This window comes from Quercus lobata, chromosome 9, assembly GCF_001633185.2.
Source record: "Quercus lobata isolate SW786 chromosome 9, ValleyOak3.0 Primary Assembly, whole genome shotgun sequence".
In the NCBI taxonomy this organism is placed as follows: Eukaryota; Viridiplantae; Streptophyta; class Magnoliopsida; order Fagales; family Fagaceae; genus Quercus; species Quercus lobata.
The window spans coordinates 8,301,806-8,325,164 of NC_044912.1; the positions used below are offsets into that span (position 1 = coordinate 8,301,806).

At 36.0% G+C, this 23,359-nt stretch overlaps 1 protein-coding gene across 1 annotated transcript; it reads right to left on the reverse strand.

The window, feature by feature from the left end:
• Positions 1-4,340: 4,340 nt before the first annotated feature.
• Positions 4,341-5,204, reverse strand: LOC115961154. The gene has a single exon (XM_031080185.1). The coding sequence runs from the start codon at positions 5,202-5,204 to the stop codon at positions 4,341-4,343; it is 864 nt and encodes a 287-aa protein (XP_030936045.1).
• Positions 5,205-23,359: the final 18,155 nt, after the last annotated feature.

The window sequence follows — 23,359 nt, forward strand, 5'->3', positions numbered from 1 at the left end:
GGTATTTAATTTAAAAAAATTGACAAATAATCACAAAAGAAGAGCAATCATCTAAATTTTTTTTAAAAATAAAAATCATGTCCCAAAAAACAATCATGTCTATTAAAAAAAAAAAAACTATCACGTTGAGGCCCCAAAAAATCAAAAATCAAAAAGAAAAAAAGTAGGCGTGCCCAAGCCTAGAAAATCAAAAGAAAAAAAAAAATAGAAAAATAAAAAGGCAATGTTAATGTTACTGTCCAAAAGAAGAAAAAAAAGAAAAGAAAGAAGGCACGTCCACGCTTAGAAAATCAAAATAAAAAGAAGAGGCAACGTCCCCACCCCCCCCAAAAAAAAAAAAAAAAAAAAAAAAAAGCAAAGGGCAACGTTACTGTCCAAGGGAGAAGGAAAAAAAATAAATAAATAAAGGTAACTTGAAGAAGTCTATGTGTACATGGGCATTTTTGTTGATCAAGAAATTTTTTTTCTCCAATTATGTTTATTTCCATTTTGGAAAGAAAACATTTTAGTGGGCCCGAGAAGAAAACATGGGTCTACCATTTATTTTCCTTTCTTCCTACTCAATCAAACACATTCTAAAAAAGTTTTTCTTCCCATTTTATTTTCAAAGTTTTTCATTCACTCTGTTTCACCTTCAAACAAACACACCTTTAAGCTTGGTTCATGGAACATTATTATCACCTGAACATGGTCATTGTGATTAGTTTCTTTGATGTTCGTACACACCTCAAAGAATTGAGTCCTCTTGTGGTTCAGTCTCTATGTTGGAGCATCCAGGGGTTCATTTGATAGTTAATTTATAAGAATCTTAACCCTTGTGAGCTCCAACTCGATTGAGCAACAAGAAAATAAATTTATTTACTTTTGTCTTGGTTATTTGAAGAAAGTAGCAAGTAAATTGGAACGGGAAAATAAATTTTGATACACTATTCCTCTTAAGGCTAATCTTTCTTTTATATTATGGGAAATTACACTTTGCATATCTATGGTTTAAAAATTGACACTTTTCTCACCTGAGGTAAGCTCAATTTGTCTTTTGTTATCCACCTCTATTAAAAACAGGGGTAAATTTGTATTTTTGTTACTTTTTTATATCTCTCTCCTCTCAAAACATAAAAAAAAAAACAAAAAAACAAAAATTAAGAGAAAAGAAGATCTAAAAACTAATTTTTGTAAAAATTAAAACCTAAGTTTTGGATAAATATTTGGAAAAGATGATTTTGTTGGCTAAATTACCTGCAAATATAAAAGTAAGCAATTTTGAACAAGGGCTTCTAGAAGACGGGCTCTGGTAATTGTTACAAACTCTGCATTTATATATTTGGAGAGAATTTATTTTCCTTTCCTTTTTCTCCTCTCATTTGTAAAGCAAACAGGAGCTTGAAAATCAATTGTTAATCTGAGCACTTAATGATCATATTCAAATTCACCTCATGCATAGTTCGATCACAGTTTAATCTCACTAGTAACTAATCATGGATTGATATTAAGTTGGACATGATTAGTTCTTATCACTAACACTTTCTTACAATTGTGAATGAACCTAGTGTAACACTTTTACATATTTAGCCTAAGGCTGGTGTGGATCTTATTACTTCAACTTTCTATACAAGTAGTTCAGCTGGGTTTTTCAAGAGTTCTTAGTTCATTTATTTAGCTAGGTTGCAACAACCAGCCACCAATGATTAATACCATTTAGGAAATAGTTGGCAGTGGAATCAGTTTGGTTGGGTTTCTTTTTTCTTTTTCTTTTTTTTTTCTTTTTTTATTTTTTCTTTTTTTATTTTATTTTTTATTTTATGGTCAATTCATAAGAAATTTCATTAATTGGGGCAAAAGCCCATTGAAGATACATCCATACAAACTTGGTTTGCTATTATCGCGGGGGGGGGGGGGGTCTTCCACCCAAATTACACATTCAAATACAGAACCAGCATGCTTGGCCAACAGATGAGCTGCAGCATTGTTGCACCTACGGACATGGTTTGCTTCCCACTCATTGAAGCTCTAGAGATACCGTTTGGAGCCTTCCACCACTTTCTAGATGGAGCTAGGGGGCTTGTTTAGGCTTGAAAGGGCAGTCATCACGATCAGTGCATTTTCTTCCACAATCACTTCTTTGAGGCCCAAGTCCCTTAGCAGAATAATTCCTTCCTTTGCTGCCTTTGCTTCCACTTCCAGGGCCCCCAAAGGAAGGGGCAGTTTTTGCTCATAGCTCCCATAAGTTGGCCTCTTTCGTTTCTTATTACCACTCTGATTCCACAGCAACTAGATTCTTTGAACACCGCACCATCTATGTTTGTACCATCCAGGTGTGGGAGGGCGCCATTGGATTCTGGCCTGGTGGGGCTACTTCGGACACTTGGGGGTGGTCATGGCACTTTGTCTGAACTCCTCCACGTATTTAGCCGAGTCCATCGCAATACTCTTTGTTTGTTTGCACCTGCCCTCGTGTTTGAAGACATTTCTGTTATTCCATAAGCCCCAAGTTGTGGTTGCAAAGAGTTCCCAATCAATTTCAGTTGGCATATCCATGAGTTTCCATACAGTGTCGATGAACTCCACATGAGGGATGCTCCCATTAGGCATTTTAATACCAATTTCCTTCCATAGTTCTATCGCAATTTTGCAATGCAACAGAATATCTCAAATCCTCCACACAGGACACACCCATCCGAAGAGGCCACATTCCTTCTTTTCAAATAGTGGTTTATAGGGAGAATGTTTTTACACGCCCTCCACATGAAGTGTTTAATTTTACTTGGGCAATTCAGATTCCAAATGGACTTCCACAGATTGGTCATTTTTGAGCTGTTCGAGCTTCCACCGCCATCCCCGAACCTCTTGGTCTCCTTTAGGATTTTGAGGGCCACCCCGTAAGCACTCCTGACCGAGAATTCGCCATTTTTTGTCCAAGCCCAAGATTGGGAGTCCTCAGGCAAATCGGAGCTGATTGGGATGCCCAAAATCTCCTCAACTTCATGGTGGAGGAAAGTGCATCTCACCTTTTCGATATCCCAACTACCCCGATCTAAATCCAAGAGATTTTTAACCATTTCCAACTCTGAATCATGGCTTCTTGGACTCACCACCTTAAAGGAATCAGGAGTTGGTAGCCATCTATCCTTCCGTATATTCACCTTACGACCATTTCCAATATTTCATTATAGTCCTCTATCAATAGTGCTTCATACCGCGACAATGCTCCTCCAGGCGTAGGACGAATTCTTCCCCAATTAAGCTTCCATAAAGGAGGATTTTGCAAAATATTTTTCTTTGAAGGTGTTAGGACATATGTGATTCACTTGTTAGGAACATATGTCACTATTTTATGTAATTGGCTAATCTTTTGACAAAACGCACTTTACTTGTATTTGGGTAGATTTAGGATGTGTTTAATACTTCAAGAAACTATGTTTTAAGATCAAGTGTTGAAGCCATGCAAGTCTGTCCAAGATTCAAGTCCGAAAATTTCCTGTTATTAAAGCTCGACAGCTAGCATCTATCGAGCTTGAAGAGCTGTTCCAGTCCCGTGGCTCAACAGCTACTTGACAGCTGCTTGACAGATGGCTATCTATCGAGGTTTATGAAGAACAAATTTTCAGTTTTGTTTTGACTTTAATTCGTGATTATGTGTTTGGGTTTTCTTTTCTCACAACCCTAAACATATATAAGGATTATTTTAAGGGCTGTCAAAGGGGACACAAGTTGCACAAGTGTTGAGCAAAATTTGTTCAAGCAAATTGTGACCGAAGATAGAATTTGCCCTAGTTCATCGTTCTTATGTAGCAGTTGCTGTGTTTGTGCACTGTAGGGTTTTGTGACCAAGCATTTTCTAGATCTTCATCATGGATGAACTGAAGAACTTTGCAGTCAACAATCATCTCTAGTTAGTGATTCAAGTCGTGTACTGGGATCCACGCAATTGGTTAGTCACGTACTGGGAGCCATGCATTACAAGGAGAGATTGTTACTACAGAACAAGTCCAATTGGATATTGGGGTAAGGGTTCAACTGTAGGTTGGTATAAGGTACTGAGATTCCTTTACTTGTAACCGCTTGTTGTGATAATAGTGGATTCTCAGGAGTGGTGACCTTAAAAATCACCCGGTGAGGTTTTTGCCATGTTGGTTTTCCCCATTCATAAACAAATTATCGTGTCAATTTATTTTCTGCTACATACTTAGTTTTATTGGTGATTTGTTTGTGCTACCATGCGTTTGCATGTTAATTTGATTAATTAATAAACTTGACTAATTAATCAATTAATTCATCACAAGGGGTTAGTACATTTTTGGCCTATCAGAAGACATTATGGAGTTTGGATTCATAAGGATCCTCTAACCCTGTTTTGCCAACAAGGCCATGTTAAAAGCTCTAAGATCCTTAAAGCCCATACCGCCCTCGGATTTTCTGGTACATAACTTCTCCCAAGACACCCAGGCCATTTTCCTCTCCTTATCCTTTTGTCCCCACCAAAAATTCCTTACCAAGGAGTTCAGCTCATTGCAAAGCGAGTTGGGGAGCATGAAGCAACTCATCATATAGGTGGAGGTTACTTGGGCAACCACTTTGATGAGGATTTCTCTTCCTGCGTTGGATAAAAGCTTTCCTTTCCAACCTGCGATCTTTCTTCCCACTTGGTCTTTAATCCGGTTGAACACTTTCTTCCTTCCTCTTCTGACCATAGGGGGCAACCCACGATATTTTTCATGTTGTTGTATGATTTGTGCTCCAAACAAGTCCTTTATCCCTTCCTGAGTGTCCCTCTTGGTATTTTTACTAAAGAAAAGAGAAGTTTTCTCTTTATTTAGTTTTTTACCAAAAGCTTCCTCATAGTCTTTAAGGACCTTAATGACCCGGTTGCCTTCCTCCATGGTGGCTCTGCAGAAAATTATACTGTCGTCTGCGAATAGAAGATACAAAATTTGGGGAGCCCTTCTGCATACCAAAATCCCCTTGATCCTCCCCATACCCACTTCCTTCTGCAGTATGGCTGACAGGCCCTCAACACATAGTAAGAAGAGATACAGAGATATAGGGTTGCCTTGCCGCAATCCCCTAGTTGATGTGATTTTGCTCTTCGGTTCTTCGTTAATGAGGACAAAAAACGATTCTGTTCTAACACACATCATGGAAAGGGAGATCCACCTTTCTTGGAAGCCCAGTTTCCTCATTATCGCCTCGAGGTACGCCCACTCCATTATCATATGCCTTGATCATATTGAGTTTTACTGCCATCAAACCCTCTTTTTCGGTCCTTTTTTGAATTTTGCGGTGCATGGTCTCAAAAGCAACTAGCACATTGTCTGTGATCTGCCTTCTAGGCACAAATGCACTTTGCTCTTCACTGATCACCTCAGGTAAGGTTTTCTTTAACTTGTTGGCAAGGACTTTGGAAATAATCTTATATATTACGTTACACAAACTTATTGGTCTGAATTCAATGATTTTCTGTGGGCATTTTACCTTTGGGATTAGACAGATATAAGTCTCATTCAAGCCTTGAGGCATAATACCAGAGTTTAGAGTATTCAAGACACAATTGATTACATTAGAGCCAACCACATCCCTGTATTTTTGATAAAAGATTGGGGACATGCTGTCTAGTCATGGGGCTTTCTTAGGGTGCATTTGTTTGAGAGCTATTCAGATTTCGTCTGCCTTGAACTCTCTGGGTTTCAACTTTCAAGTGTTGTGTCAAAGCAATACTTCCTTAAAGTAGGCAGGTCCAACTAAAAAAGCAAGTACAGGCTTATCATAAACTTTGGAAGTTGCGACCTTTTCACTGTGCCACATTCATTTACTATAGAGGCAGAACCACATGTATATAATTTTGTTGCCGAATACCTGGATTGTGCTATTACAGTATTACTTGTAGCTGTAGCAACATAATAGAACAGAAACTACAAAAGCAAATTTGGAAGAAGTGATTTTCAGTAGATTTGAAATATCATCAGTGAAAGGAGCGTCCCATTTCCTTCAATCTAAAACTTTGTATATGATATTGATATCGGCCTAGGTGAGCTTATGCCACAGTCTGTGACATATGGGACAACAATCCATTTCCTTCTTTTTAAAGGGATTGAAAACCATTGAAAAAAAAAAAAAAAAAAAAAAAAAAAACCTATTTATGGAGAAACATCTCCACCAAATATGTTCAAGTTAAAACACTATGCTATTAATAACATCATGGGGTAGAAGCATAATTTGTATTCTTTCATGAAACAGAGCCATAAAAAATTATATGATTTTTATAAATCGAATCACTTTAGGAAATCGCTGTCTGCAGATTTTGTGGCTGATATGATTATGATCATGCCACAAAGACAATTGGATATCAGTAACCACTAACCTGTCCTATCTTGCAGCTTGAATTTGTGACACTGATTAATGGACATTCCTGTCCACAAAACAAGCATGACGTTAGGTGATTTTGACTGTTGATCCTTACAATTTAACTTTTATACGGAGTCCAAAATTTTCCACATCAACTAAATTTGGAAGCTGATATAATCATGCCAATTTTCCAACTAGACCCCATTTGTCATACCCCATTAAACATTGCTCCTCATTATTCAATATCCATATCTTGGGCAACTACAATGCTCAAATTCATATGGGTCCAATAGAGATCTACAATGGTTAAGCAGCAGAGCAAAGCTCTGAGTGGTTTGCACATTAGAAAACTTGGAAAAGATCAGTTTACTTGTTCAAAGCTGAAAGCTGCCAACTTTATAGAGGTAGCTATACATGTGATTCTTTCAAACTATTTGTTTATATGTTTCTTACAAGGAAAGCCGCACACCTTGTGACTTGTGGGGTACAATAAATTTGTTATTGTTAGGCAATGGAGGACTATAGGGTAGAAGATGACTAGCAATTGCGTTATGAACCAAAGCTGGCAAAGTTGCTCGTTCAAAATTTTTTTGTTAATAGCGCAATCAGCATGAGATCCTATTACAATTTTGTTAGATTAATTTTTCTGTTCTCATTATTGTTCCTCTCTAATTTTCCATACATGTTTGACCGACTAATACCGATAGTTTATTCTAATTAGTTAAACCTTTTTTTGTGGGCATCTAGGGTGTGTTTGAGATATCTATTTTCCATTGCCTTATTTTACTTAAAAAAAAATAAACAGGGTAAAAAATAAAAATATTTATGAAAAATGATGTTTTTAAAAAGAGTCAGCTTATAAGCTATACCCAAAAAAAAAATGTACATAAGGTTGTAAACAAACGAAATCTTTACTGTGAGTTTGGTTTTACAGTTTTTTGCTTTTTGTCTAAAATTTATTTAAAATAACTAGTTATAGGCCCGTGCGTTGCATAGTTTTATAAAAAAGCTTATAAAATAAATATATAAATAATTATATATTTTAATAGATTCAATAAAGATAAAAGAAAAAATTATCAAGTGTAAATAATTATCTCACTAAAATAAGGGGTAAGATTTCTTCCTAAAACTAAATTAAATTGATAATACCAAAATTGAACTTTAAATTCATAAATATTTAAAAAACCGTACTAAACAATTGATAAATCTAAAATTAATATAATTTTGATAATATTATAAATTAAAATTAAAGTTGATAATTCAAGAATACATGTGTAGAACATATTGATAATTTGATGTAACATAAAAATCAAATAAAAAAATTGTTAAAATTAATCTATTAATTCTAATCATATTTAATCATTAATTCTAAGACCCTAACCCCAAGCATATAAATTATATCAAAGCTAAGAAAATTAGTTTAAACAAAAGGCAACCAATACACAAAACCTAATCAATTTATTAAAAACAAAATACAAAAACAAAGAAAGAGCCTTTAGAAACTTGACAATGTTTTCGAATATTTTGAATTCATTAATTAAAATCACATGAAGACAAAAAACCAATAATAACACTAAAGAAAATAAAAAAATGAAAATAATAATGATAATAATAAATTTTTAAAAAAGAGAGAAAGAAAACGTGGTTGATAGCTATAAGGAATTTTGATATATATAAATATATATATATATATATATATATTCAATGTCATCAACTTAAAAATTATCAAATTAATGGACATATATATTGTTTTTTGGGATAGATAGAGATTATCAAATTATTGGAGATATATACTATTTCTTGGGATAGATTTTGAAAGCTCGAAAATGTGTTAAAAACACAAGAGCTGTTTAGATTCCTAAATTAAAGTTACGACTCTATAGATTTTACACTAACTTAATACTAAGTGCGGAATAGTGTAAATTTGAGCGGATAAACAAACAAGCTACTCTAATCCATAATCAAGATAACACAGCTGTAAAATGAAATGTAAAAGAGTAGGGAAGAGAGATGCAAACACAAGATAACACGCCGATGTGTTATCGAAGAGGAAATCGAAGAACTCGGCGAAAAACCTCTCCGCCGCCCTCCAAGCGGTAATCGATCCACTAGACAATTAGTTGGGATACATGGGTTAGCAAGAGACCCCCTAAGCCTAATCTACCCGATGTACCTAAGCCCTCCAAGCTCCTACTCCAACAAGGCTTCTCGGAACCGTGTCTTGTCTAGCTCTCTGAATCTCGCAACAAGCTCCATGTTGCATCTGCCATCCTTGACTTTTTCCAATACTTTCCAATAGCACCAAAGTATCACTTGACACTCTGAAAGGGTGTGGTAAGTGTTTGAACTATCAACCTCTTAATGATATGGAAATAGAGAGGTAAGAGTTGAGGAAAATCCACAAGCAGTTGTGTAGAGGATTGTGGGTATAACAATCTCTAACTCTCAAGGTTTGTGACTAGGGTTTTCTCTCTGAGGTACTCCTCAACTTTTGTGGGTAATGTGGGTATATATAGTGTGGGTACAGAAAGTGTGTATCAGATAGCACAGTCTGGCAAAACAGAATGTTTCGTAGGTGTCTCGCGGGAAGGCCTTACCCACGAGATACTCGCAAAACACAGTTGTCTCCATCTGTACTGACTCTTCACATTCCAATCATGTGAAGGGCACGTGCATCACTTCTCGGGATGCTAAGTTGCGAGCTACCCGCGAAAACCTCTTCAGTCTTCAATAGCTTGAGTCTTCACACTCTCTCTCTATCACACAACCCTTACAATCAAATCCCATAATAAATACAGAGTACAAAAAGATTGAATAAGGTTACAATCAAATTTGGCACGGAATTAAAGTCAACAAAACACATAGTTGTAAATTACAACTTTACAATCTCCCCCTTTGGCTATTCCGTGACAAAATCCCTAAAACAAACTCTAAATTTAAACGTGAGTTTGGGAATAGTGGCAAAACTCACTCACACCTAATCTAGAAACTGTGAAGCACTTGCACGTATATACCGGTAACCTGAAACACTTGCACACAAATAAAATTTTCATTAAGCTTATGACAAGTTGAATACATGGTACGTATATGAGCAAGTAAAATGCGATCAGGTTTGTAAACACAATAAAACATGTAAGCATATCTTGATCAAACAGGATCAGTCATTAAAGAATGACTACAATGAACATTTAGCAAGTAAATGCTCATCCGGACACGTAATGCAATTAAGAACAATTCCACGGATCAATTGCATGTCCAACACTCAACCAATGCAAAATACGCAAAGTATTTGCATCTAGAATACAAAATCCTATTAAGGGCACAAGAGTGAGGTACTCAAGACATAATAGCAATATCTTAAAAGTACAAAAAAAAATGCTACAAAGCAATAAGGTAAACAGAACAACTGAATATGAACTGAAATAAAAGCAATAAACATAACTATCCAAGAGTTATAAAAACTGAAACAGTTTAAACCAAAACATAAATAAAGCTAAACCGCTTGTATGAACCAAAGTTTCTATGCCTAAGCTATGTCTAAGCTCTGCTCCCCCTAAAAAATTTCTCCCTCTTTTTGACCGGAATGGCCAAAAAGGCTAGAACTGATCAGACTCTGAATTTGATCTCTATGCCATGGAAAAAATCCTCGATCTGTGAAGACAATGCAGTGATCTGTCCCTGGACGTATGCATACTGGGTCGCAGTGTGCTGCACATGGGAGTCTAGCATGGTGAACATCTGATCCACTCTAGCTAGTAGGCGATCAAGTCTATCTGGTCCTCATACTGGTGCTGAAAAGGATGGCTGTGTTGAAGTCTTTAGGGCAGAAGTGAATCTATCAATCTCCTCCTCTGTATATCCTCCTTCCTCCTTAGCTCGATCCTGTTTTATCGTATGCACACCTGTTTTGGAGCCTTTGATGTGAGCTGTGCTCCTAGTTACTATATGTGCACCAATAGGATAGTCCCTCTAAACAACGGTAAGGCCACTAGGAATTTTGAGCCTTGTCTGTGCAATGAGGCCCATAATAAGTGAGGGGAATGGCATGACTATTCTAGAAGTTTGCTTCTCAATGCTCTTCAAAGCGATTAAGGCACGTTAATAACTAGCCACTAACATATTTTTTACCCAAAATTTGATTTTGAGATGAGTGCTCTTGTGATATAGAAAAAATATTTCAAAGCCAAATTCGGGAACAAAACATTAGACTTCCATTTTTACGCCCATCTAACGGATCATAATTGGAATCCATATTTTTGGTAACTTGTTGGGCGAAATACAAATGACAATAAATCTCTCGATTTCCAAAGAAAAAATAAAAAATTTGTGTTCAAATTCAATCTCAAAATGTGTACTTTCTAAAACATTCAGGCCGCCTCTAAGAATTCCTTACCATTCAAAACTTATGGTTAAAATGGTAACTGCAGGTCACTTTTCGACACATTTTCAAAGCGATCAAGGCTCGTGAATGACTTGCCACAAACGTATTTTTTACCCAAAACTTGAATCTGAGATGATTGACCTCATGATATAGGAAAATTATTTCCAGCCTAAATTCGGGAACAAAACATCAGACTTCCACTTTTACGCCCTTCTATTGGCTCATTATTGGAATCCATATTTCGGGAAACTCACTGGGCCAAATACAAACAACTATAACTCATTCTGTTTCCATCGAAAAAATACAAAATTTGTGTTCAAATTCGAGCTCTGAATGTGAACTTTCTAAAACAGTGAGATCGCGTCTAACAATTCCTTACCGTTAAAAAGTTATTGCCGAAATGGTGATCGAAGGTAACTTTTCTACGCATTTTGAAAACGATTAAGGCTCGTTAATAACGAGCCACTAACGTATTTTTTACCCAAAATTTGATTTTGAGATGAGTGCTCTCGCGATATAAAAAAAATGTTTCGAAGCCAAATTAAGGAACAAAACATTAGACTTCCATTTTTACGCCCATCCATTGGATCATAATTGGAATCCATATTTCTGGTAACTTGCGGGGTGAAATACAAACGACAATAACTCTCTCGATTTCCATAGAAAAAAAATACAAAATTTGCATTCAAATTCAATCTCAAAATGTGTACTTTCAAAAACATTAAGGCCGCCTCTAAGAATTCCTTACAGTTCAAAACTTATGGTTGAAACGGTGACCGAAGGTCACATTTCAACACATTTTCAAAGCAATCAAGGCCTGTGAATGACTTGCCACCAACGTGTTTTTTACCAAAACTTGATTCTAAGATGATTGACCTCGTGATATAGGAAAAATATGTCCAGCCTAAATTCGGGAACAAAACGTTAGACTTCCACTTTTCGCCCTTCTATTGGCTCATTATTGGTATCCATATTTCGGGTAACTCGCTGGGCCAAATACAAACAACTATAAATCTCTCTATTTCCATCGAAAAAATAAAAAATTTTTGTTCAAACTAAAGCTCTAAATGTGAACTTTCTAAAACAGTTAGACCCCGTTAAAGAATTCCTTACCGTTCAAAAGTTATTGTCGAAACGGTGACTGAGGGTCACTTTTCTACGCATTTTGAAAGCGATTAAGGCTCGTTAATAACTAGCCACTAACGTATTTTTTACCCAAAATTTGATTTTGAGATGAGTGCTCTCACGATATAGAAAAAATGTTTCGAAGCCAAGTTAAGGAACAAAACATTAGACTTCCATTTTTACACCCATCCATCGGATCATAATTGAAATCCATATTTCTGGTAACTTGCTGGGCGAAATACAAACGACAATAACTCTCTCGATTGCCATAGAAAAGAAATATAAAATTTGCGTTCAAATTCAATCTCAAAATGTGTACTTTCTAAAACATTTAGGCTACCTCTAAGAATTTCATACCGTTCAAAACATATGGTTGAAACGGTGACCGAAGGTCACTTTTCAACACAATTTCAAAGAGATCAAGGCACGTGAATGACTTGCCACCAACATATTTTTCACCCCAAAACTTGATTTTGAGATGATTGACCTCGTGAGATAGGAAAAATATTTCCAGCCCAAATTCGGGAACAAAACGTTACACTTCCACTTTTACGCCCTTCTATTGGCTCATTATTGGAATTCATATTTCGGGTAAGTCGCTGGGCCAAATACAAACAACAATAACTCTCTCTATTTCCATCAAAAAATACAAAATTTGTGTTCAAATTAAAGCTCTGAATGTGTACTTTCTAAAACAGTAAGACCACGTCTAAGAATTCCTTACCGTTCAAAAGTTATTGTCGAAACGGTGACCGAAGGTCACTTTTCTACGCATTTTGAAAGCGATTAAGGCTCGTTAAGAACGAGCCATTAACGTATTTTTTATCCAAAATTTTTATTTGGAGATGAGTGCTCTTGCGATATAGAAAATACTATTTCGAAGCCAAATTCGGAAACAAAACATTAGACTTCCATTTTTACGCCCATCTATCGAATCATAATTGGAATCCATATTTCTGGTAACTTGCTGGGCAAAATACAAACAACAATAACTCTCGATTTCCATAGAAAAAATAAAAAATTTGTGTTCAAATTTTGTACTTTCTAAAACATTCAGGCCGCCTGTAAGAATTCCTTACCGTTCAAAACTTATGGTTGAAACAGTGACCTAAGGTCACTTTTCAACACATTTTCAATGCGAGCAAGGCTCGTGAATGACTATCCACCAATGTATTTTTTACCAAAACTTGATTCTGAGATGATTGACCTCCTGATATAGGAAAAATATTTCCAGCCTAAATTCGGGAACAAAACGTTAGACTTCCAGTTTTACGCTTTTCTATTGGCTCATTATTGGAATCCATATTTCGGGTAATTCGCTGGGACAAATACAAACAACTATAACTATCACTATTTCCATAAAAAAAGTACAAAATTTGTGTTCAAATTAAAGCCATGAATGTGAACTTTCTAAAACAGTAAGATCGCATCTAAGAATTCCTTACCGTTCAAAAGTTATTGTTGAAACGTTGACCGAAGGTCACTTTTCTACGCATTTTGAAAGCGATTAAGGCTCGTTAATAACTAGTCACTAACGTATTTCTTACCCAAAATTCGATTTTGAGATGAGTGCTCTCGCGATATAGAAAAAATATTTCGAAGCCAAATTCAAGAACAAAACATTAGACTTCAATTTTTACGCCCATCTATCAGATCATAAATGGAATCCATATTTCTGGTAACTTGTTGGGCGAAATACAAAAAACAATAATTTTCTTGATTTCCATTGAAAAAATACGAAATTTGTGTTCAAATTCAAAATCAAAATGTGTACTCTCTAAAACATTCAGGCCGCCTCTAAAAATTCCTTATCATTCAAAACATATGGTTGAAACGGTGACCAAAGGTCACTTTTCAACACATTTTCAAAGAGATCAAGGCTCGTGAATGGCTTGCCAGCAATGTATTTTATACCCAAAACTTGATTCTGAGACAATTGACCTTGTGATATAGGAAAAATATTTCCAACCAAAATTCGGGAACAAAACGTTAGACTTCCACTTTTACGCCTTTCTATCGGCTCATTATTGGAATCCATATTTCGGGTAACTCGCTGGGATAAATACAAACAACGATAACTCTTTCTATTTCCATTAAAAAAAATACAAAATTTGTGTTCAAATTAAAGCTCTGAATGTGAACTTTCTAAAACAGTAAGACCGTGTCTAAGAATTCCTTATCGTTCAAAAGTTATTGTTGAAACGGTGACTGAAGGTCACATTTCTACGCATTTTGATAGCGAATAAGACTTGTTCATAACTAGCCACCAACGTATTTTTTTAACAAAAATTTGACTTTGAGATGAGTGCTCCCGCGATATATAAAAAATATTTCAAACCCAAATTCGGAAACAAAACATTAGCCGTCAATTTTTACGCCCATCTATTGGATCATAATTGGAATCCATATTTCTGGTAACTTGCTGGGCGAAATACAAACGACAATAACTTTCTTGATTTCCATAGAAAAAATACAAAATTTATGTTCAAATTCAATCTCAGAATGTGTACTTTCTAAAACATTCAGGCTGCCTCTGAGAATTCCTTACCGTTCAAGACATATGGTTGAAACGGTGACCAAAGGTCACTTTTCAACACATTTTCAAAGCGATCAAGGCTCGTGAATAACTTGCCACCAACGTATTTTTTACCCAAAACTTGATTCTGGGATGATTGACCTCGTGATATAGGAAAAATATTTCCAGCCCAAATTCGGGAACAAAACGTTAGACTTCCACTTTTATGCTCCTCTATCGGCTCATTATTGGAATCCATATTTCGGGTAACTCGATGGGCCAAATACAAACAACTATAACACTATCGATTTCCATCGAAAAAATAAAAAATTTGTGTTCAAATTCAAGGTTTTAATGTGATCTTTCTAAAACAATTAGATCGCTTCGAAGAATTCCATACTGTTCAAAAGTTATTGTCGAAATAGTGACCGAAGGTCACTTTTCTAAGAATTTTGAAAGTGATTAAGGCTTGTTAATAACTAGCAACTAACATATTTTTTACCCAAATTTTGATTTTGAGATGAGCGTTCTCGCGATATATAAAAGATATTTCGAAGCCAAATTCGGGAACAAAACATTAGACTTCCATTTTTTTGCCCCTCTATCGGATCATAATTGCAATCCATATTTCTGGTAACTTGCTAGGCAAAATACAAACGAAAATAACTCTCTCAATTTCCATTGAAAAAATACAAAATTTTTGTTAAAATTCAATCTCAAAATGTGTACTTTTTAAAACATTCAGGCTGCCTCTAAGAATTCCCTACCGTTAAAAACATATGGTTGAAACGGTGACTGAAGGTCACTTTTCAACACATTTTGAAAGTGATCATCGCTCGTGAATGACATGCCACCAACATATTTTTTACCCAAAACTTGATTTTGAGATGATAGATGTTGTGATATAGGAAAAATATTTCTAGGTCAAATTCAGGAACAAAACGTTAGACTTCCACTTTTACGCCCTTCTATCGGCTCATTATTGGAATCCATATTTCGGGTAAGTCGTTGGGCCAAATACAAACAACTATAACTCTCTCTATTTCCCTCAAAAAAATACAAAATTTGTGTTCAAATTAAAGCTCTGAATGTGAACATTCTAAAATAGTAAGACCGTCTCTAAGAATTCCTTACCGTTCAAAAGTTATTGTCGAAACGGTGACCGAAGGTCACTTTTTTACGCATTTTGAAAGCTTTTAAGTCTTGTTAATAAGGAGCCACTAACATATTTTTTACCCAAAATTTGATTTTGAGAGGAGTGCTCTCGTGATATAGAAAAAATATTTCGAAGCCCAATTCGGGAATAAAACAATAGACTTCCATTTTTACGCCCATCTATCCGATCATAATTGCAATCCATATTGTTGGTAACTTGCTGGGCGAAATAGAAACGACAATAACTCTCTCGATTTCCATTGAAAAAAATACAAAATTTGTATTGAAATTCAATCTCAAAATGTTTACTTTCTAAAACATTCAGGCTGCCTCTAAGAATTCCTTACCATTCAAAACTTATGGTTGAAACGGAGACCGAAGGTCATTTCTAAACACATTTTCAAAGGGATCAAGGCCCGTGAATGACTTGCCACCAACGTATTTTTTACCCAAAAATTGATTTTGAGATGATTGACCACGTGATATAGGAAAAACAATTATAGAAGAAATTCGGGAACAAAACATTAGACTTCCACTTTTACACCCTTCTATCGGCTCATTATTGGAATCCTTATTTCGGATAAGTCGCTAGGCCAAATACAAACAACTATAACTCTCTCTATTTCCATCGAAAAAATACAAAATTTGTGTTCAAATTAAAGCTATGAATGTGAATTTTCTAAAACAATTAAATCGCATCTAAGAATTCCTTACCGTTCAAAAGTTATTGTCGAAACGGTGACCGTAGGTCACTTCTCTACGCATTTTGAAAGCGATTAAGGCTCGTTAATAACAAGCCAATAACGTATTTTTTACCCAAAATGTGATTTTGAGATGAGTGCTCTCACGATATAGAAAAAATATTTCGATGCCAAATTTGGGAACAAAACATTAGACTTACATTTTTACGCCCATCAATCGGATCATAATTGAAATCCATATTTCTAGTAACTCACTGGGCGAAATAATAACGACAATAACTCACTCTATTTACATAGAAAAATACAAAATTTGTGTTCAAATTCAATCTCAAAATGTGTACTTTCTAAAACATTCAGGCCGCCTCTAAGAATTCCTTACCGTTCGAAACTTATTGTTGAAACGGTGAGCGAAGGTCACTTTTCAACACATTTTCAAAGCCATTAAGGCCCGGGAATGAGTTGCCACCAACGTATTTTTTACCAAAACTAGATTCTGAGATGATTGACCTCGTGATATAGGAAAAATATTTCCAACCTAAATTTGGGAACAAAACATTAGACTTCCACTTTTACGCCCTTCTATTGGCTCTTTATTGGAATCCATATTTCGGGTAACTTGCGGGGCCAAATACACACAACTATAACTCTCTTTATTTCCATCGAAAAAATACATAATTTGTGTTCAAATTAAAGCTGTGAATGTGAACTTTCTAAAACAGTCAAACCGCGTCTAAGAATTCCTTATCGTTCAAAAGTTATTATCGAAACGGTGACTGAAGGTCACTTTTCTACGCATTTTGAAAGCGATTAAGGCTCGTTAATAACTAGTTACTAACATATTTTTTACCCAAAATTTGATTTTGAGATGAGTGCTCACGAGATGTAGAAAAAATATTTCGAAGCCAAATTAAGGAACAAAACATTAGACTTCAATTTTTACGCCCATCTATCAGATCATAATTGGAATCTATATTTCTAGTAACTTGCTGGGTGAAATACAAATGACAATAACTCTCTCGATTTCCATCGAAAAAAATATAAAATTTGATTTCAAATTCAATCTCAAAATGTGTACTTTCTAAAACATTCATGCCGCCTCTATGAATTCCTTACCGTTCAAAACATAAGGTTTAAACGGTGACCGAAGGTCACTTTTCAACACATTTTCAAAGAGATCAAGGCTTGTGAATGACTTGCTACCAACATATTTTTTACCCAAAACTTGATTCTAAGATGATTGACCTCATGATATAGGAAAAATATTTGCAGCCCAAATTCGGGAACAAACCTTTAGACTTCCACTTTTACGCCCTTCTATCGGCACATTATTGGAATCCATATTTCGGGTAACTCGCTGGGCTAAATACAAAAAAATATAACTCTCTGGATTTCCATCGAAAAAATACAAAATTTTAGTTCAAATTCAAGCTTTTAATGTGAACTTCCTCAAACAGTACGACCGCATCCAAAAATTCCATACTGTTCAAAACTTATTGTTGAAACGGTGACTGAAGGTCACTTTTCTACACATTTTGAAAGCGATTAAGGCTCGTAAATAACTAGCAACTAAAGTATTTTTTACCCAAATTTGGATTTTGAGATGAGAGCTCTCGTGATATAGAAAAAATATTTCGAAGCCGAATTAGGGAACAAAACATTAGGCTTCCATATTTACGCCCATGTATCGGATCATAATTGAAATAGATATTTCTGGTAACTTGCTTGGTGAAATAAAAAAGACAATAACTCTCTCTATTTCCATAGAAAAAATACAAAATTTGTGTTAAAATTAATCTCAAAATGTGTACATTCTAAAACATTCAGGCCGCCTCTAAGAATTTCTTACCGTTCAAAACTTATGGTTGAAACGGTGACCGAAGTTCACTTTTCAACACATTTTCAAAGAGATCAAGGCTTGTGAATGACTTGCCACCAACGTATTTCTTACCCAAAACTTGATTATGAGATTATTGACCTCGTGATATAGGAAAAATAGTTCCAGCCTAAATTCGGGAACAAAACGTTAGACTTCCACATTTATGCCCTTCTACCGGCTCATTATTGGAATCCATACTTCTGGAAACACGCTGGGCCAAATACAAACAACTACAACTCTCTCTATTTCCATCGAAAAAATACAAAATTTGTGTTCAAATTAAAGCTCCGAATGTGAACTTTCTAAAACAATCAGACCGCGTCTAAGAATTCCTTATCGTTCAAAAGTTATTGTCAAAATGGTGACCGAAGGTCACTTTTCTACGCATTTTGAAAGCGATTAAGGCTTGTTAATAACAAGCCACTAACGTATTTTTTACCCAAAATTTGATTTCGAGATGAGTGCTCTTGTGATATAGAAAAAATATTTCGAAGCCAAATTTGGGAACAAAACATTAGACTTCCATTTTTACGCCCATCTATCGGATCATAATTGAAATCCATATTTCTAGTAACTTGCTGGGCGAAATAAAAATGACAACAACTCTCTCTATTTCCATAGAAAAAATTCAAAATTTTTGTTCAAATTCAATCTCAAAATTTCTACTTTTTAAAACATTCAGGCCGCCTCTAGGAATTCCTTACCGTTCAAACCTTATGGTTGAAACGGTGACCGAATGTCACTTTTCAACACATTTTCAAAGGGATCAAGGCTCGTGAATGTCTTGCCACCAATGTATTTTTTTATGAAAACATGATTCTGAGATGATCGACCTCGTGATATAGGAAAAATATTTCCAGCCTAAATTTGGGAACAAAACGTTAGACTTCCACCTTTATGCCCTTCTATCGACTCATTATTGGAATCCATATTTTGGGTAACTCATTGGGCCAAATACAAACGACTATAACTCTCTCTATTTCCATCAAAACGGTAAGAATTTGTGTTCAAATTCATGCTTTTAATGTAAACTTTCTAAAACAGTAAGAACGCGTCTAACAATTCCCTACTGTTTAAAAGTTATTTTCGAAATGGTGACCGAAGGTCACTTTTTAGGCATTCTGAAATCGATTAAGGCTTGTTAATAACTAGTCACCAACGTATTTTTTATCCAAAATTTGATTTTGAGATGAGTGCTCTCACGATATAGAAAAAATATTTCGAAGCCAAATTTGGGAACAAAACATTAGACTTCCATTTTTACGCCTATCTATCGGATCATAATTGGAATACATATTTCTAGTAACTAGCTGGGTGAAAGGCAAACGAAAATAACTCTCTCGATTTCCATCGAAAAAATAGAGAATTTTTGTTCAAATTCAATCTAATAATGTGTACTTTCTAAAACATTCAGGTCGCCTCAAAGAATTCCGTACGGTTCAAAACTTATGGTTGAAATGGTTACCGTAGGTCAATTTTCAACACATTTTCAAAGAGATCAAGGCTCGTGAATGACTTACCACCGTCTTATTTTTTACCTAAACTTGATTTGAGATGATTGACCTCGTGATATAGGAAAAATATTTCTAGCCGAAATTCGGGAACAAAACGTTAGACTTCCACCTTTACGCCCATTTATCGACTCATTACTAGAATCCATATTTCGAGTAACTTGCTGGGCCTAATTCAAACAACTATAACTATTTCGATTTAAAAAAAAAAAAAAAAAAAAAAAAAAAAAAAAAAAAAAAAAAAAAAAAAACAAAATTTATGTTCAAATTCAAGTTCTGAATGTGAACTTTCTAAAACAGTAAGACCGTGTATAAGATTTCCTTACCGTTCAATGTTATTTTTGAAACAGGGACCGAAGGTCACATTTCTTCACATTTTGAAAGCGATTAAGGCTCGTTAATAACTAGACACTAAAGTATTTTTTACCCAAAATTTGATTTTTAGAAGAGTGCTCTCACGATATAGAAAAAATATTTGAAAGCAAAATTCGGGACAAAACATTAGACTTCCATTTTTATGCCCATCTATCGGATCATAATTGGAATCCATATTTCTGGTAACTTGCTGGGTGAAATACAAATGACAATAACTCTCTGAATTTCCATAGAAAAAATTCAAAATTTGTGTTCAAATTCAATCTCAAAATGTTTATATTCTAAAACATTCCGGCCGCCTCTAAGAATTCTATACCGTTCAAAACTTATGGGTGAAACGGTGATCGAAGGTCACTTTTCAACACATTTTCGAAGAGATTCAGGCTCGTAAATAACTTCTGACCAACGTATTTTTGACCCAGAACTTGATTCTGAGATGATTGACCTCGTGATATAGGAAAAATATTTCCAGCACAAATTTGGGAACAAAATGTTACACTTCCACTTTTACGCCCCTTTATCGGCTCATTATTGGGACCCATATTTCGGTGACTCGCTGGGCCAAATACAAACAACTATTGTAAGGTTGAATTTATTCAACCATCTAATTGGCTTTATTCCGTGCCAAATTTGCTTGTAATTCAGCATTTAGTAACCCTGTATTTAGGTGGGTTTGATGTAAGGGTAGTGAGTGAGATAGAGTGAAGATTGCTCAAGAGTGTGCAAGAAAACAGAGACTCGCGGCTGGGACTCGCGGGTGACTCGCGGCTGCAAGCCGCCAAACGCAGCACACGTGCCAAGCATGCTGGAAGATGAACAGTCATGCTAGCTGGAGCACTACAGGACAAAACAGGACAACTGGCCATACGGTTATCTCGCGACTGGATCTTGCGACTTGGTCAAGCCGCGAGGTCAAGCCGCGAGCCACCCCTGTTTTGTAAAACCTGACGTTTCACATTCCTCTCTCTCTCCAGTATAAATACCCTTTTTACCCACGATTGAAAGAGAGCTTTCAGAGAGAATTTTGAGAGAGAAACCCTAAAGAAAAACAAGATTGATTCACCCACAATCTATACTTTAGAGTCTCTTCAAATTCCTCAACTCTCTTCCTTTCCATTGTCAAATCCTTGAGAGGCATTATACCAAACCTGGTTCTCACCATCATCATCACTGTGAGACAGTTGTTTGGATTTCTGGGAAGCAGTTAGGAAGGAACCAATCTTCATTGGTTGATGCTATGGTCTAGTAGCGGAATCCGGGAAGCTAGAAAAGAAAAAGGTTCGGCGCAACCTCGTTGGAGCAAGAAGCTTGGAGGGCTTAGGTGCACTGGGTAGATTAGGCTTGGAGGGTCTATTGCTGTCCTTGTATCCCAACTGTATTTTCTAGTGGATTGTTTATCGCTTGGAGGGCGGCGGAGAGGTTTTACGCCAAGGGCTTCGGTTTCCTCTTCGATAACACATCGCGTGTTGTCTTTGTGTTTGCATCTTCCTTCCTCTCTATCTTTGCCTTTTTATTATCTGCTGTGGATTTTAATTTGTTATGGCTTAGATAGTATTTAATCAATTTCATATTATAGCATATGTTAAGTTTCCGCACACTAGTTGTTTGACATATTGCTTGAATTGGTTAAGTTGTAATTTGGGGGTCTAAACGTTCAAAGGTGTTTTTACACGTTTTTGAACTTTGAATTGGTATCAGAGCAGGTACACTTGTTGTGGTTTTATTACCTAAGTGTGATCCTAGACTCCTGTGTTGTGGTTGATTGTTTTGGAATATACCATGCTGAATTGTAGCTTAAGTGTTTGTGAAAATGACTCTATGCATATGTCTGAAAGGTGTCTTACTGATGATCTTGTAGAGTTGTTAAAAACTAAGAAACATGCTAGAGTATTTGTTCACATGCTGGAATATCTTGAAAGTCAGAATCATGTCTTACACAGTAGCATATCTGAATCTAAATCATTGATTAAGAAATATAAAAGAAAGAATAGAACGTTGTGTGAGATGATTGAGAATCTGAAAATGAAAAATCAATCTGAAAGAAGCATGAAAACTGATGATGAGTTTGTGTTTGAAGGTCAAGAATGTCTGTCACATGTGAACCTATTTGTGCATACCTCATTGAAGGTGTTTAATGCATGTTTGTGGTATCTTGACAGTGGGTGTTCTCGCCATATGACAGGGGATAAGTCTCTGTTTAAGACACTCAAAGAAAAGGTTGGTGACTATGTGACCTTTGGTGATGGAAGTCATGCTTAAGTCCTAGGCAAAGGAACCATTGAGATACCTGGTTTGCCGTTGTTGAAAGATGTGCTGTACATAAAAGGGCTGAAGGCGAATTTGCTGAGCATCACTCAAATTTGTGATGATGATTTTCTGGTACATTTCTCTAAGAAGGGATGTGTGATCATCAATGAAGAGGGGATTCAGGTTTTGGAAGGAAATCGGACTACAGATAACTGTTATGGAATAGTTCCCATGGCACCCATATCGTGTAGAAGTGCTCGTGTGGATATGTTGGAGCTGTGGCATCACAGATTTGGGCATGCCAACTTCAAACAAGTAGCAAAAGTTTCCAAACTTGAAGCAGTCGAGGGACTTCCTAAGTTTGGAAAAGTGAAGAAGACCGTTTGTGGTGCATGTCAAATGGGGAAGCAAACTAAGGCAAGTCATCACAAGGTGAATGTGATAGCCACCTCTAGGTGCTTGGAGTTACTTCATGTTGATCTAATGGGGCCTACCAGAACTGAAAGCCTAGGGGGGAAGAGATACATTATGGTTATTGTGGACGACTACTCAAGATACACTTGGGTTGAATTCCTTAGAGAAAAATCAGAAGCTTGTGAGAGGTTGGAGATTCTGTGCAAGAAACTACAAAACGAAAAAGGGATTCCGATAGCCAAAGTTAGAAGTGATCATGGGAGGGAATTTGAGAATGCAAGATTCGAATCCTTCTGTGAGAAGAATGGAATTAAAAGAGAATTTTCAGCTCCCAAAACTCCACAACAAAATGGAGTGGTAGAGAGAAAAAATCGTGTGATTCAGGAGATGGCAAGAGTCATGTTGCTTAACAAGCAAATACCTCAAAAATTTTGGGGAGAAGCTGTCAACACCTCGTGTCACATTGGCAATAGGATTTTCTTTCGGGTTGGTACAAAGAAGACTGCCTATGAGATATGGAATGGGAAGAAGCCAAAAGTGAAGTATTTCCGGGTGTTTGGAAGTAAATGCTATATCCTAAATGATCGAGAGAATCTTGGGAAGTTTGATGCGAAAAGTGATGAGGGTATTTTTCTTGGCTACTCTACTACAAGTCGAGCGTATAGAGTGTTTAACAAGAGAACAAAGACTGTGATGGAGTCCATAAATGTCAAGATTGAT

Bases quoted from the DNA above. Each gene is read 5' to 3' on its own strand.
- LOC115961154 (XM_031080185.1), bottom strand. From the start codon at position 5,204: ATGGAGTGGGCGTACCTCGAGGCGATAATGAGGAAACTGGGCTTCCAA.